This window comes from Coenobita brevimanus, chromosome 57 (genome assembly GCF_032717465.1).
Source record: "Coenobita brevimanus isolate Jiangsu-jjx chromosome 57, ASM3271746v2, whole genome shotgun sequence".
NCBI classification, from domain to species: Eukaryota; Metazoa; Arthropoda; class Malacostraca; order Decapoda; family Coenobitidae; genus Coenobita; species Coenobita brevimanus.
Window position 1 is genome coordinate 55,976,004 of NC_137010.1, and position 15,856 is coordinate 55,991,859.

Here is a 15,856-nt window from a genome sequence, read left to right on the forward strand (position 1 = left end):
TTGACTTCATTCATTCCCTTTCAAATTGATTGTTGCCGATGGGTCGCTTGTACTTTTTAAAATCGATTTCATTCATTCCCGACCAAACTGTGTCGTAATGTTGATGCAAAAAATCGTTGACCATCTGTTTGTTTATTATTATTACCATTATTATTATTATCATTTTATAGTGATGATACTGATGCAAGAGAGGTGAAATAAACACAAATACGTCAATGTTTATTTGTATACGGTTTTCCTCAGTATATCCATTACTGAACACATTTCTTAAGTATACTCATTATTTAAGTATACCCATTATTGAACACATTTCCTACGTTTACTCATTATTGAACACATTTCCTAAGTATACCCATTATTTCAAGTATACCCATTATTGTACACATTTCCTAAGTATACCCATTATTGTACACATTTCCTTCGTATACCCATTACTGAACACATTTCCTTCGTACACCCATTAGTGAACACATTTCCTAAGTATATCCATTATTTCTTAAGTATACCCATTATTGTACACATTTCCTAAGTATACCCATTATTTAAGTATACCCATTATTGTACACATTTCCTAAGTATACCCATTACTGAACACATTTCCTTCGTATACCCATTATTGAACACATTTCCTAAGTATACCCATTATTTTATAAGTATACCCATTACGAGCACATTTCCTGAGTTTACCCATTACTCAACACACTTCAGGTTTGAGTGTAACTTGTTTGTCAGTTTACGTCAACATATTAATACTCAGGATGGTGCTAGACAGACAGACAGACAGACAGAAAATAAACATAGACAGACAGAGGGAGAAAATAGACAAAATAAAGACAGAAAACAAACAGACAGAAAATAAACAAATTAACAGATACAGAAAATAAACAGACACAAAATAAACAGACAAAATAAACAGACAGAAAACACACAGACAAAATAAAGACAGAAAATAAAGACAGACAGACAGAGAAAATAAACACAGACAAAATAAACACACACACAGAAAAACACATATTGACAGAAAATAAGCAGAAACAGACAGACAGACGCCTTCACGCGGTGGCACCAATACACCCCGTTGCCTGGTTTAAGGAAGCAACTCTCTCCCTATCACCCAACAGGAGGATGGTAAACTTCAGAAAGGGAACTTCAGCCTGCAGTCCACGGGGTTCACCACTCGAACCCCGGGCCACCACCACCACAGTGCTTGGGAGTACTGTATTATTTTTATATATATATTTTTTTAAGCATATATCTTCCTCGCTCTCTCTCTTCTCTTCTTCCTCTCTCTCTCTTCTCTCCTCTCTCTCTCTCTTCTCTTCTTCCTCTCTCTCTCTTCTCTTCTTCCTCTCTCAACCTCTTCTCTTCCTCCTCTCTCTCTCTGGGATTGTTACTGTTTTACTCTCTCTCGGATTAACTGTTACCGCTTTTTCCACAATCCCGTGTTTTGAATGAGTCTTTCCTAACACCTCTTCCTTAGCGATTTATTCTGCAAACTTAAACCTTAACAATTTCCTGTGTTTATATATGTTGTTTTAATCTCGACTTAGTTTGGATCTAACGTATAAAAGGGTATCTAGGTATAATGTGCTAAATAAATCGCTAAGGAAAAGGCGTTACGCAATCTCCAGAGCACTAGTAGGATCTATGCATCAGCTGGCCTTCAGAACACAAACAAAACGTGATTTAAACGTGTACGGGACAGCTGCCGACCCATCTCAGGCGTTTGCAAGCCGTCCGGTAAGATACACACCCACCCTAATGATGATGATGATGATGACGAAAATTATAAAGTTAATCATATCCTAGTTGCGTGTCTTTGTGTTGATGATGATGATGATGATGATGATGATGACGAAAAATGAAAGTTAATACCATATCCTAGCAGTATCTTCGTGTTGATGATGATGATAATGATGAAAAATATAAAGTTAATCACATCCTAGTTATGCCTTCGTGTTGATGATGATGATGATGATGATGAAAAAAGTTAGTAAGATATCCTAGCTGTATCTTCGTGTTGATGTATTGATGATGATGACGACGAAAAATATAAAGTTGAACATATCCTAGTTGCGTGTCTTCGTGTTGATGATGATGACGAAGAATGAAAGTTAATAGCACATCCTGGCTGTGTGTCTTCGTGTTGATGACGATGATAATGGTGATGATGTTGATGATGATGATGATGATAATGATGTAAATAAGAGATTCATTTTTCTTTTCACCCCTACGCCTCTCTATCTTGGTGGTGTCGTTCTTGTAGGTGTGGTAGTTGTGGTGGTGGTGGTGGAGCCGAAAGCAAGCGTCAGCACCGAAACCACCACCATCAGGGGTAAACATCCCGACGTGACACCTGATGGGAGAATTCGTACATGAGATAAATGATGATGGTGATGATGATTATAGTAGTAATAATAGTAATAGCAGTATCTTTATTCATATCATTATTAATTACTGAAGTAGTAGTAGTAGTATCTTTATTATTATCTTATTTTTATTATAATTTTTCATCATCATCATCATCATCCGGACCTCCTTTCCCACCCTAGGGCACGGTGAGGAGTAGCAACGCCCAAACTGCCCAAATTTGCCCAGTCCAATGAGCCACACTTCCATTCACTCATCATTCAAGCCCCGGGAATCCTGGCTCTATTGGTTACGACAACATTCACCACATCTGTAGCTTCACATAAACGTATCCGATAGTGCCCGGACGCTGCCACGTTAAAAAGGGGTGCCAAATCCCTGATCATCCACTCCCTCCATTCATCCAGCCAGCTCGATCTCTTGTCAGTTCCCTAGTCTATCATCATTTATTATTATTATTATTATTATTATTATTATTATTATTATTATAACGTTATCATCAAAAAAACAAAACCTGACCCATTCATAATCAACCCCCCAAATAAAAAATCCATTTTCTGTAGTGCTATAGCAAAGGCAATACTGTACAGACTAATCAGTAATGCCAGAGTGGGGCAAAAAAGTTCTTAAGCCATACGATAACAGACAGACAGACAGAAATTAAACAGAGACGGAAAATAAACAGAGAAAATAAACAGAGACAGAAAACAAACACAGACAGGGAAAAAAAACAGACAGAAAATACGCACAGAGAAAATACACACAAACAGACAGAGAAAGTAAACACAGAGAAAATATACAGAGAAAAAAACATAGACTGAAAATAAACACAGACAGAAAATAAACAGGGAAAAAAAACACAGACAGAAAATAAACAGACAGAGAAAATAAACAGTCAGATAGAGAAAATAAACAGACAAAATATACACAGAAAATAAACATAGACAGAGAAAGTAAACAGACAAAGAAAGTAAACAGAAAGACAAAGAAAGTAAACACAGAGACAAAGAAAGTATACACAGAGACAAAGAAAGTAAACACAGAGACAAAGAAAGTATACAGAAAGACAAAGAAAGTAAACACAGACAAAGAAAGTAAACAGAAAGACAAAGAAAGTAAACACAGACAAAGAAAGTAAACAGAAAGACAAAGAAAGTAAACACAGACAAAGAAAGTAAACAGAAAGACAAAGAAAGTAAACACAGACAAAGAAAGTAAACAGAAAGACAAAGAAAGTAAACACAGACAAAGAAAGTAAACAGAAAGACAAAGAAAGTAAACACAGAGACAAAGAAAGTATACACAGAGACAAAGAAAGTAAACAGAAAGACAAAGAAAGTATACAGAAAGACAAAGAAAGTAAACACAGACAAAGAAAGTAAACAGAAAGACAAAGAAAGTATACACAGACAAAGAAAGTAAACAGAAAGACAAAGAAAGTAAACACAGACAAAGAAAGTAAACAGAAAGACAAAGAAAGTAAACACAGACAAAGAAAGTAAACAGAAAGACAAAGAAAGTAAACACAGACAAAGAAAGTAAACAGAAAGACAAAGAAAGTAAACACAGAGACAAAGAAAGTATACACAGAGACAAAGAAAGTAAACAGAAAGACAAAGAAAGTATACAGAAAGACAAAGAAAGTAAACAGAAAGACAAAGAAAGTAAACAGAAAGACAAAGAAAGTATACACAGACAAAGAAAGTATACACAGACAAAGAAAGTAAACAGAAAGACAAAGAAAGTAAACACAGAGACAAAGAAAGTATACACAGAGACAAAGAAAGTATACACAGACAAAGAAAGTAAACAGAAAGACAAAGAAAGTAAACACAGACAAAGAAAGTAAACAGAAAGACAAAGAAAGTAAACATAGAGACAAAGAAAGTATACACAGAGACAAAGAAAGTATACACAGAGACAAAGAAAGTAAACACAGAGACAAAGAAAGTATACAGAAAGACAAAGAAAGTAAACAGAAAGACAAAGAAAGTATACAGAAAGACAAAGAAAGTAAACACAGACAAAGAAAGTAAACACAGACAAAGAAAGTAAACACAGACAAAGAAAGTAAACACAGACAAAGAAAGTAAACACAGACAAAGAAAGTAAACAGACAAAGAAAGTAAACACAGACAAAGAAAGTAAACACAGACAAAGAAAGTAAACAGAAAGACAAAGAAAGTAAACACAGACAAAGAAAGTAAACACAGACAAAGAAAGTAAACAAAGAAAGTATACACAGACAAAGAAAGTAAACACAGACAAACAAAGTAAACAGAAAGACAAAGAAAGTAAACAGAAAGACAAAGAAAGTAAACACAGACAAAGAAAGTAAACACAGACAAAGAAAGTAAACACAGAGACAAAGAAAGTATACACAGAGACAAAGAAAGTAAACACAGAGACAAAGAAAGTATACACAGAGACAAAGAAAGTATACACAGAGACAAAGAAAGTAAACACAGACAAAGAAAGTATACACAGAGACAAAGAAAGTATACACAGAGACAAAGAAAGTAAACACAGAGACAAAGAAAGTAAACACAGACAAAGAAAGTAAACACAGACAAAGAAAGTAAACACAGACAAAGAAAGTAAACACAGACAAAGAAAGTAAACACAGACAAAGAAAGTATACAGAAAGACAAAGAAAGTAAACAGAAAGACAAAGAAAGTAAACACAGACAAAGAAAGTAAACACAGACAAAGAAAGTAAACACAGACAAAGAAAGTAAACACAGACAAAGAAAGTAAACACAGACAAAGAAAGTAAACACAGACAAAGAAAGTATACAGAAAGACAAAGAAAGTAAACAGAAAGACAAAGAAAGTATACAGAGACAAAGAAAGTAAACACAGAGACAAAGAAAGTAAACACAGACAAAGAAAGTAAACACAGACAAAGAAAGTAAACACAGACAAAGAAAGTAAACACAGACAAAGAAAGTAAACACAGAAACAAAGAAAGTAAACACAAAGAAAGTAAACAGACAGATAGGACTCTAACATATCATAAACAACAGCTGGTGGCATAGACGAATTCTAGGAGGTTAAATGCGTCATATCCCAGGCTCCGAAGGAAATGGTGTTTGCGGATTCCCTCGAAGGATCTATCTATCTATCTATTGCCAGACGCAATAATCCCGTAAGGGGTGGCCATTTGACTTATGAGTTAGTTGTTTTACGGGGAGGGGCACTAACCCTCCACCAACCCACTTGTTGACACGTAGGGAGCACGTATGATTTGGTTATATGGTTACCACCCAGCGCTGTAAATGGTTTCTTGGCTTACAGGAAACCATTTGGCTTGTCAATCAATGTAAAGCCACCTGTAAAGGAAAGAAAAGCAATAAGAAGTGACAGGAAAGATGGGAGAAATAGGAAGAGAAGAGGGCAGGCACAGAAAAAGAATGATAAAGGCTAGGGAAGAAGTAGGCAGCACTACATCAAGTGAGTGGATGATGGTGAGAAATAGGAATTGAGGAGGACAGGCACAGAAAAAGAATGATAAAGGCTAAGGAAGAAGTAGGCAGCACTACATCAAGTGAGTGGATGACGGTCGCCACCACCTACCACCTCGAAGGATCGCTACTGTATATTCAGCACCTCATGACCCTTGGCTGCAAAGTTACCCCACCCACACACAGGCTTCCAGAACATTTCGACGACAGTGTAGCCCAGGTGATGGAAGTTTTTACAATACGGAAAGTAAGGCTAGCTTCACACGAGCGGTTTTTTCCCGCGCGATTTAGAAACCAATGAGGTTGAATGAAGCCCTTCACACGCTGCCCGCGCGGCTTAATTCCCGCGCGGCAATGATTTACCAGTCGCGCGCACTGCCAACCCGCGCGGCGGCAGGCGGTTTGGAATACTCTAGAAGTCTATGGAGCCCTTCGGACGGGCGGTTTTTCCCCGAGCGGCAGTCGTGGTTCATCTGTGGCAGAGGTGGTGTGCTGCTCTGCTGTCATTTTTCAATCAGGTATGCATTTTTACGTATTAATATGAATAGTTTTATTATTATTATTATATACACTACAGTAACGGGTACACTATGAATATAATTATGTTTTACATTAGTTACACTTACCTCACAGTCAGTGCAACAGCTTCTTCAGGAAAAATGGATGATCTCATAATTGTGTCTTGCCTTATAATACCATCTTTCAGTTTGCTCACAAGTTCTTCAAATGTAGGAGATGACATGTGAAAATAATTGAAGAACTTTTCTTCATCAGCTTTCAGCTCAGAATATATCGCGTAGAATGCTCCTTGAAGGAGCCTAGAGCTGTTTATTGGGTGGGTCCACCATTTACGTTGTCTCTTCTTTTTTAACACCTTGTTCATTAAGTACACATAAATCACTCTCTTCTTTACGTCCTCCATCTCGAGCAAACACCAACAAACTGAGAGGTATTCTGTGCACTGCTGCATACGAACCGCACGGGAAAAAAACCGCTCGTGTGAAGACATGCCTCTTGTACACCCACCCGCGAGGCCATACTACCGCGAGGGAAAAAAACGCTTGTGTGAAGCGAGCCTAAGAGGAGGAGGAGCAGAGATCAGAAGGAATTAGGAGACTGGAGCAGAGAGAGAGCGAGAAGGGGGGGGGGGTCTAGCGAGAGAAGCTGCGGGAGGGAAGTTAACTAGCACAAAACGCTCTCGTGTAACGCCGTGTTAATCTTGAACTCTCCCTTTTTGAAGAGAATAAAAACGACAGTCAAAGCCCAGTACTCATCTTTATCTTCTCCCGTCAACGACTACAAGTGAACTGAGGTTATCTCCACACAAGACTGACACAGAGAAAATATAAGACGGAAAATAAACACAAACAGACAGATTGAGACACAGAGAATAAACCAACAAACAGATAGAAAATAAACAGACAGACAAAAGACAGAAAATAAACACAGACAAAACAGACAAAAAATAACACATTCCATCTACCCATCTCACCAGCAGACGAGGCACGCTGGCCAAATCGTTCTCGCCTCATGATCGGATTGTGTAGCTCCAAAAACGCGCACTCGTGGAACAGTTCAGGAATATGCGCCGCGCAGTAGAGCAGGAGGCGCCCGTCCTCGTCCCACAAGTCTTCAGAGCGCAGGACCAGGCGCAGTGTGGTCGTGTAGGTGTCGTTTTGTTGGTAGGTGTGGTAGGGGAGTACGAAGTTTTGTGGCACCTGGGATGGAGGGGAAATACTTGAGGGAGAGAGAGAGAGAGAGAGAGTATCATGAAGCCTAAGCCCATAGAAATTTATGATGCGTGTGTGTGTGTGTGTGTGTACCTGTGTAGTGTTGATATATCAGGTGAGTGTAGGTGGTGTGTGTGTGTGTGTGTACGTACCTGTGGCACTGATGTACAAGGTGAGGGTACGGTGTGTGTGTGTGTATTTACCTGTGTGGCATTGATATACAAGGTGAGTGTGTGTGTGTGTGTGTGTACGTACCTGTGTAGTGTTGATGTACCAGGTCAGGGTAGGTGGTGTGTGTGTGTACGTACCTGTGTAGTGTTGATGTACCAGGTCAGGGTAGGTGGTGTGTGTGTGTACGTACCTGTGTAGTGTTGATGTACCAGGTCAGGGTAGGTGGTGTGTGTGTGTACGTACCTGTGTAGTGTTGATGTACCAGGTCAGGGTAGGTGGTGTGTGTGTGTACGTACCTGTGTAGTGTTGATGTACCAGGTCAGGGTAGGTGGGGGGTTCGCCTGCCTCGCCACACAGTCTGCCTCAAACCTCTGCCCCCGCCACACCTCCACCGGCCCCGCCCCGACCCACCCCACCACCTCAATCACGGGGCCGTACCCACCCAGGGGGCCTGCGTCGGGGGGGTCTGCGAAAGGGGAGCAAGAAGCAGGGCAGAATTTTAAGACCTCGTAGCATCTTTTCCTTAGCGATTTAGTTTGCTTAATGAAGACCGAATTTTAAGACCTCCTAAAACCTCCTCCTTAGCGATTCATTTTGATTATTACACTTCATTTTTTTTAATATGAACCGAGTTTTAAGACCTCTTAGCATCTTTTTCATAGCGATTTACTTTGCTTATTACACCTTAACATTTTCTTAATCAGGACCGAATTTCAAGACCTAAGACCTCTTCCTTAGCGATTTATTTTGGTTAGGCCTATTACACCTGAACATTTTTTTAATTAGGGCCGAATTTTGAGACCTCCTAACGCCTTTTCCTTAGCGATTTATTTTGCTTATCACACCCTAACATTTTTTCGGGTGCTATTTATGTACCTAAAATACGGATACAGTTTCCATCAATGCATACAGGAGAATAATAGAGCGTAATAAGCAGAATAAATCGCTAAAGAACAGGTGATAAGAGGCTTGCCATCCCACCTAGAAGCCTGTTAATAATTTTGAACCATTTAAAGTTAATTATCTTTTTATTCAACGTCGTTTATTAATATCTATCTATTGCCAGACGCCTTAATCCCGTAAGGGGTGGCCACAAACAAATCGCCTCCATGTCCCCAGCCATTTCATTTATTACTATTTATTTCACTTTGATTTTCGTCCACTTTCATCCTATTTCACGTAGCTCAGTGGCAGAACATAGCAATACTACGGCTCTACATCCCTTCCATAGCACTTCTTCGTGACTAGCATCCTGTTCTAGTGCTAATAAATCCTTACAGTTCGACAGCAAAAGAAACAATACTACGGCTCTACATCCCTTCCATAGCACTTCTTCGTGACTAGCATCCTATTCTAGTGTTCATCTATTGTTACAGCTCAGTGAGGCTAAAACATTACAGGTCTACAGTCTTTCCACAGCACTTCTTCGTGACCAGCAGTATATTCCAGTGCTTATTGTTGCAGCTTTATGATAGGAAGACAGTACTACGTTTCTACAACCTTTCCATAACACTTCTTCGTGACTAGCATTTTATTGTTAATCTACTGTTACAACTCAGCATTCACGATGGATGGATGGCAATTTCTGGCCAAATCAGAGTAGAAATCTATCAATCAATAATTCATTCATCTAATCCAATGTTGCCCCAAAGGGGCTTAGGAGCCCGGGGTCAGGCAAGTTGGTCCTGACATTTAAGATGAGAGTGACCAGCCTCACTCATCCCTGAGTGGCATTACATGAGCAATAAACCCCAACCACCCCTTGGATATAAACCTACACAGGCTCAACCCGATTGAGTGCCATAATTACCCACTAAACCAACAGGCGCCATTATCTGGTTATATGGTTACCACCCAGCGTAGTAAATGGTTTTCTGGTGTACGAGAAACCATTTGGCTTGTCACTTAGTGTAGAGTCACCCACAGGCAGAAGGAAGAGGAAAGAATGAAGGAAAGAAAGAGAGAAGAGGAAGGAAGGGAGGAAAGAGTGGGCATCCGAGAGCAGCGCTACACCAAATGAGTGGATGGTGAGTGCCCCCACCTACCACTTAATAACAGTAAAATAGTATACACCACCACCACACAGCAACTCTATCCACTGGGCCACCTCCTCCTCCTCAGTCCTCACCGATGACCGTCATGTTGGAGGAGGCTGTGTGGGTCTGGAAGTCGCCCTCCAGGATAACCTCACACTTGTAGGTCCCGGACGAGTTGAGGGAGAGGTGCTTGAGGCGGACTAGCAGCTGGGTGAAGGTGGTGATCTGCTGAGTGGAAGATGGTGTTAGGCGTATAGTGAAAGACAGAGTTAGGAGGCGTTGGCTCTCTGTCTCTCTCAAACAGACAGACAGATAGATAAACTGATGGATAAATAGGTAGATAGATGCAAAGTGATATTTCCAAACTACCTAAATACTCTAAGAGATCTATTTATGCAGTAACATTATATTTCGGACGATTCATCCAAGATCAGTACATGAATATTCTGTCACGATTTAATAGCAGTTTCAAGGATGTGTAAGGGAAATACTGTCTCTATTTATACAAGGGAAATACATAAGTTTCAAGAGGAGAGTGTATGTGAGTGAGGTGTAGCGGTACAGAGGGAGGAGGAGGCCGAGGATGAGATGGAGGGATGGAGTGGAGAGGTATATGAGAAAGGGTGTGTGTGAGCTGGGAGCAGGGCAGTGAAATGGCGGGGGACAGGGCGACAGGGAGGCGATTAGTTTGTGGCCACCCCGTATGGGATTAAGGCGTCTGGCAATAGATAGATAGATAGACAGAACGTGTAAAGGAACTATTGTCTTTAATTATACAAGGAATAAAGGCCAACAAACTAAAGGCATAAGAGGCTGGTGGGTGTTTCAAGATGGCGTGCACTGTGTCTTCACCTCCGTGCTGTTGTCATCATCCACTTCTTCCACGGCGATTATATTCACCTCGCCTGGCTCCGGATCTGTCTGCGTGAAGGAGTGACGTTAGGCTGAGTTGGGTTGGGTTAGACTGGGATGGGATGGGTTGGGTTGGGTTGGGTTTAGGTTGGGTTGGGTTGTGTTGGGTTGGAATGGACTGGGTTGGGTTGGGTTGGACTGGGTTGTGTTGGGTTAGGTTGGGCTGTGTTGGGTTGTGTTGGGTTGGGTTGTTAGGTTGGGATAGGTTAGGTTGGATTGTGTTGGGTTTAGGTTGTGTTGGGATAGGTTAGGTTGGATTGTGTTGGGTTTAGGTTGTGTTGAGTTAGGTCGGGCTGGGTTGGGTTGGGTCGGGTTGGGTTAGACTGAGAAGGGTTACATTACAAGATTAAATATGATAAAACAGCCTATATATTGTACCGTATCTTTTAGAGAGAAAATGGATTAATAGATACGTAGATAGATAGATAGATAGATAGATAGACAGACAGACAAACAGGTAGAAAGGTGAATCGATTAATACGTAGATAGAGATAAGTAACTGGATGATTATAGATAGATGGATTGATAGACAGATAGATGCATAGGCAGATAGATAGACTGATTGAATGACTGCCTGACCGATAGATATACAGAATACATAGACAGACAAAGGTAGATAGATAGATATACAGACAGATAGACAGGACTGACTGATAGACAGAAAGACAACCATCCATCATCAATTTCCTCCCAAAATAAGGGATTAATGGCTCTATCAATTTATTTTCATCTGACGGAACTGGACAAGACAGAACTGAATCTCCTTGGTCACTAGTCAAAATACGTATCCTCCAGTGTGACTACGCTTGGCCATCAACTAAACTGAAAGGGAGTTACGGATTTGAGAGAGAGAGAGAGAGAGAGAGAGAGAGAGCAATAATAGATTTTCTCACTCCCGGCTATGATTCCCCATTCAAAATAAAAACCAAATAATAACAACAACAACAATAATAATAATAGCAATAATAATAATAAAAATAATAATAATAATAATAATAAAAATAATAGCAATAATAATGATGATAATAATAATAATAATAAAAATAAGAACAATAATAATAATAATAGCAATAATAATAATAAAAATAATAACAATAATAATAATAATGTCATGTCTCCATGGTTGTTCAATCTGTACATGGATGGGGTAATAAAAGAGGTACAAGGTAGGGTAGTGGATGTTGGAGTGGCCCTGGTGAGAGAGGATAGTGTTTGGAAACTCCCTGTACTGTTGTTTGCAGATGATACTGTGTTGTTGAGTGAAGACGAAGGGGAGCTGCAAGGCTTGGTGGATGAGTTTGAGAGAGTGTGTAAGAAACGGAACCTAAAGGTGAATGTAGGGAAGAGTAATGTGATGGTCTTTGAGAGAGGTGAAGTTAGTGAATGTACAGCGAGGTTGGATGGTGAGGAATTGGAAAATGTGAGTACGTTTAAGTATTTGGGTAGTGTGATGAGTAAGGATGGAGGTTTGGAGGGTGAAGTGCTTGAAATGGTACAGCAGGGAAGAAAGGTTGCTGGTTCCTTGAAAGCAGTGATAAGAAACAGGGAAGTGAGCATGGAAGTGAAAAAGTTACTACATGACAGTATTGTGATACCATCTCTAACGTACGGAAATGAAGCTTGGACACTGTTGGAAGGACACAAGTCAAGAGTGAGAGCAGTGGAAATGAGTTATTTAAGAGGAGCCTGTGGAGTCACGTGGAGAGACAGGCTGACGAATGAGGATATAAAGGAGCGTTGTGGTGTGGATGTGGATGTGATAGGAAGCGTTATGAGGAACACACTGAGGTGGTTTGGCCATGTGGAGAGGATGGAGGGTGAAAGACTGACGAAGAGAGTGTATATGAGTGAGGTGGAGGGGGGAAGAGGGAGGGGGAGGCCGAGGATGAGATGGAGGGATGGGCTGGAGAGGTATATGAGAGAGGGGGGTGTGAGTTGGGAGCAGGGCAGTGAAATGGCGGGGGACAGGGCGACGTGGAGGCGATTTGTTTGTGGCCACCCCAAACGGGATTGAGGCGTCTGGCAATAGATAGATAGATAGATAGATAATAATAATAATAATAATAGCAATAATAATAATAATAATAATAATAATAATAAAAATAAGAACAATAATAATAATAATAATAGCAATAATAATAATAATAATAATAATAATAATAATAAATAAAATCCATCCACCTATAGTCCATTCATTTTAATTGGCCAGATTTTTTTTAATTACTCTGGCTCAATGGAAAAACATACCACAGCTCTACATCCTTCCATAGCACTTCTTCGTGACTAGCACCATATTCTAGCGTTAAAATATTGCTACAACTCAGCATTCAAGACGGAGAGATGGCAATTTTGGGCCAAGTTAAAGTGAAAGGAGTGTACCTATGTCCTCACCTCCACCTCCACCCCCACGATGTTGAAGGCTCTCTTGGGTGTGGCACTCTTGGGTATGTACTGGTAAAACTGTGAGAATAGTAATAATAATAATAATAATAATAATAATAATAACAGTAATAGTAATAATGATGATGATGATGATAACCATGTTAATAATAATAATAATAATAATAAGAAGAAGAAGAATGATAATGATGATGAAAATGTGATATAATAATAATAATAATAAGAAGAATGATAATGATGATGAAAATGTGATATAATAATAATAATAATAATAATAAAGAAATGGAGAATGTAATTAGGGCGACAGCAGAGTTTAGGTTTATATTATGGTGATTATTATTTAGGCTATCCTTTGTAAAAACAATTAAATAAATAAATAAACAAAAATTATTTTAAAACGACAGGGAATGTAAATATAAGGGCTTTAAATAGATTGCCGTGTGTGTGTGTGTGTGTGTGTGTGTGTGTGTGTGTGTGTGTGTGTGTGTGTGTGAGGGATAGGGACGCTACCATGTGTGAAAATAAGCAGAATGTGTATGTGTGTAGTATGTATGTATGTATGTTTGGGTCCGACTGTATATATGTATGTGACTATGTATGTGACTATAAGTATGTATGTATGTATATGTATGTCCGTATGTGTTCATGTATTTACGTATGTATGTATGTAAGTGTGTAAGCCTCCCATTCATCCCTTAATACTCTGTTACCTGGTCATGTCCTCTCCACCACTTAATTGAATACACCAGCTCAGGTAACTCAGGTGTGGCCCACGGATACCTGCATTCCAAGTCAGCGCTTCCGCCAACATAACCCACTCGCGGCACTGTTACACGTGGATCTGGGAGAGAAGGTGGGTTAGATTTAGTTACGTTAAGTTAGGTTAGCTTTGGTTAGGCTAGGATAGGTTAGAGATGGTTCAGATTAAGCTGGATTAAGTTAGGTAAGGTGTGGTTAGGGTAGGATGTGTTACCTTAAGTTACGTTAAGGTAGGTTACAGCTGGTCAGGCTAGGATAGGGTAGAGATGGTTAAGATTAAGTTGGATTAAGTTAGGTAAGGTGTGGTTAGGGTAGGATGGGTTAGATTAGGTTACGTTAAGTTAGATTAGTTTTGGTTAGGCTAGGTTAGGTTAGAGATGGTTTAGATTAAGTTAATTTAAGTTAGGTAAGGTGTGGTTAGGGTAGGATGGGTTAGATTAAGATACATTTAGATTAGCTTTGATTAGGCTAGGATAGGTTAGAGATGGTTTAGATTAAGTTGGATTAAGTTACATGAATTTAGATCAGCTTTCATTAGACTAGGTTAGGTTAGAGATGGTTTAGATTAAGTTAGGTACGGTGTGGTTAGGCTAGGATAGGTTAGAGATGGGTTACATTAAGTTAGATTAGCTTTGGTAAGGCTAGGATAGGTTAGAGATGATTTAGAGTAAGTTAGTTTAAGTTAGGTAAGGTGTGGTTAGGCTAGGATAGGTTAGAGATGGGTTACATTAGGTTACATTAAGTCAGATTAGCTTTGGTTAGGCTGGGTTAGGTTAGAGATGGTTTAGATTAAGTTGGATTAGGTCTGGGTATGCTAGGAGAGGACAGGTTAGGTTAGACTGCACTACACTGGGTTGGGGTTGTAGTGTGACTGAGCCTGAGAGATGGGTTGGGTTGGGTTGGACTGGGCTGGGTTAGGTTGGATTTGAAAGGGTTAGTTTGGGTTAGATTTGGTTAGGGTAAGATGGCTTGGGAATGGATTGAGATAAGAGGGTTGGGCTTGACTGGGTGAAGATAGGTTAATTTTCAAAGTTAAATTAGGTTAGTTTTGATTGAAAGATTAGTATATAAAACCAACTCATTCCTTTATCAACTTTTATTCAACTGGCAAATTTTGAAAGGGGGATTATTATACGTGGGGATTCGTTTGTGATTCATGGTCTGTGTATCTATGTAACGCTCACCTGGCATCTCCACGCCCATGCCCACGACCGCCCACGCCACCGCCACCATCTCCGCCCACATCATTACAATCATATTTACCGGGAACAACCTTTTGACCCTCCCGTCTGACAGTACCGGTATTTTCTGAAACACACAGTAATACACACAACGTCCATTTTGATTAAGAAGGATGATTTATTACTTTATCTATACGTCTTCATTAGCATTAGTCGTTACGCGTTCAGATTTAAACTATTCAAAATTTCAAATACCGCTCTTCCACTTTCGTCTCTGCTTCCCTTTGCTTCTCATTCGCTAAATTTCTCCTCTGTCCTTCTCTATATCAATAATCTTATATAGAAGCGTTTGTTTTAGCAGTTACGTTAATAATTTAGACTATTATTTTGCTTATTAATAACATCCTTGACAAATCAGTAAATACAATGCTAGTTCGGTGGCAGGTTGAGGCAGGTGATATTATTATGAACTCAATTTTGTTATATCATACTCTATTGATTTTACACAAGACCCGCCAACATAATAACACTAAACCAGTTGACAAAGACACAACTCTGTCATGTTTTTAGTATTAGCGGTGAGTATTAGTGCCGAAGTGGTGACATGGGTAGCGTGTGAGAGGTAAGAAGACGAGGGAACGGTCTCTCTCTCCACACACACACACACACACCACAATCCCGGCATCATTCAGACTCCCATCAACCCTTCCTCAAGCTGATGGATGGAGGAAAGAGTGTCTGTAGAGTGATGAGCGTATGCAGAAGTGGCTGTGTTGTTTTCGCCATGTTTACCGTACTCACCGTCCATACTGAATACATTGCCAATATCATTA

The 15,856-nt window shown here is 39.7% G+C and overlaps 1 protein-coding gene across 1 annotated transcript in view; it reads right to left on the reverse strand.

The window, feature by feature from the left end:
* LOC145402028 (acetylcholinesterase-like) overlaps window positions 1–15,117 on the reverse strand; it is a 95,367-nt gene extending 80,250 nt beyond the window's left edge. Inside the window, exons 1-6 of the mRNA XM_080274126.1 lie at window positions 15,027–15,117; window positions 13,794–13,924; window positions 9,864–9,996; window positions 8,032–8,201; window positions 7,327–7,552; window positions 6,461–6,641 (exon numbers count right to left, since the gene is read on the reverse strand). Of these exons, the coding sequence (XP_080130252.1) occupies window positions 6,461–6,641; window positions 7,327–7,552; window positions 8,032–8,201; window positions 9,864–9,996; window positions 13,794–13,924; window positions 15,027–15,099 (914 nt within the window). The 5' untranslated portion in view covers window positions 15,100–15,117. The remainder of the gene's footprint in view (window positions 1–6,460; window positions 6,642–7,326; window positions 7,553–8,031; window positions 8,202–9,863; window positions 9,997–13,793; window positions 13,925–15,026) is intronic.
* Window positions 15,118–15,856: the final 739 nt, after the last annotated feature.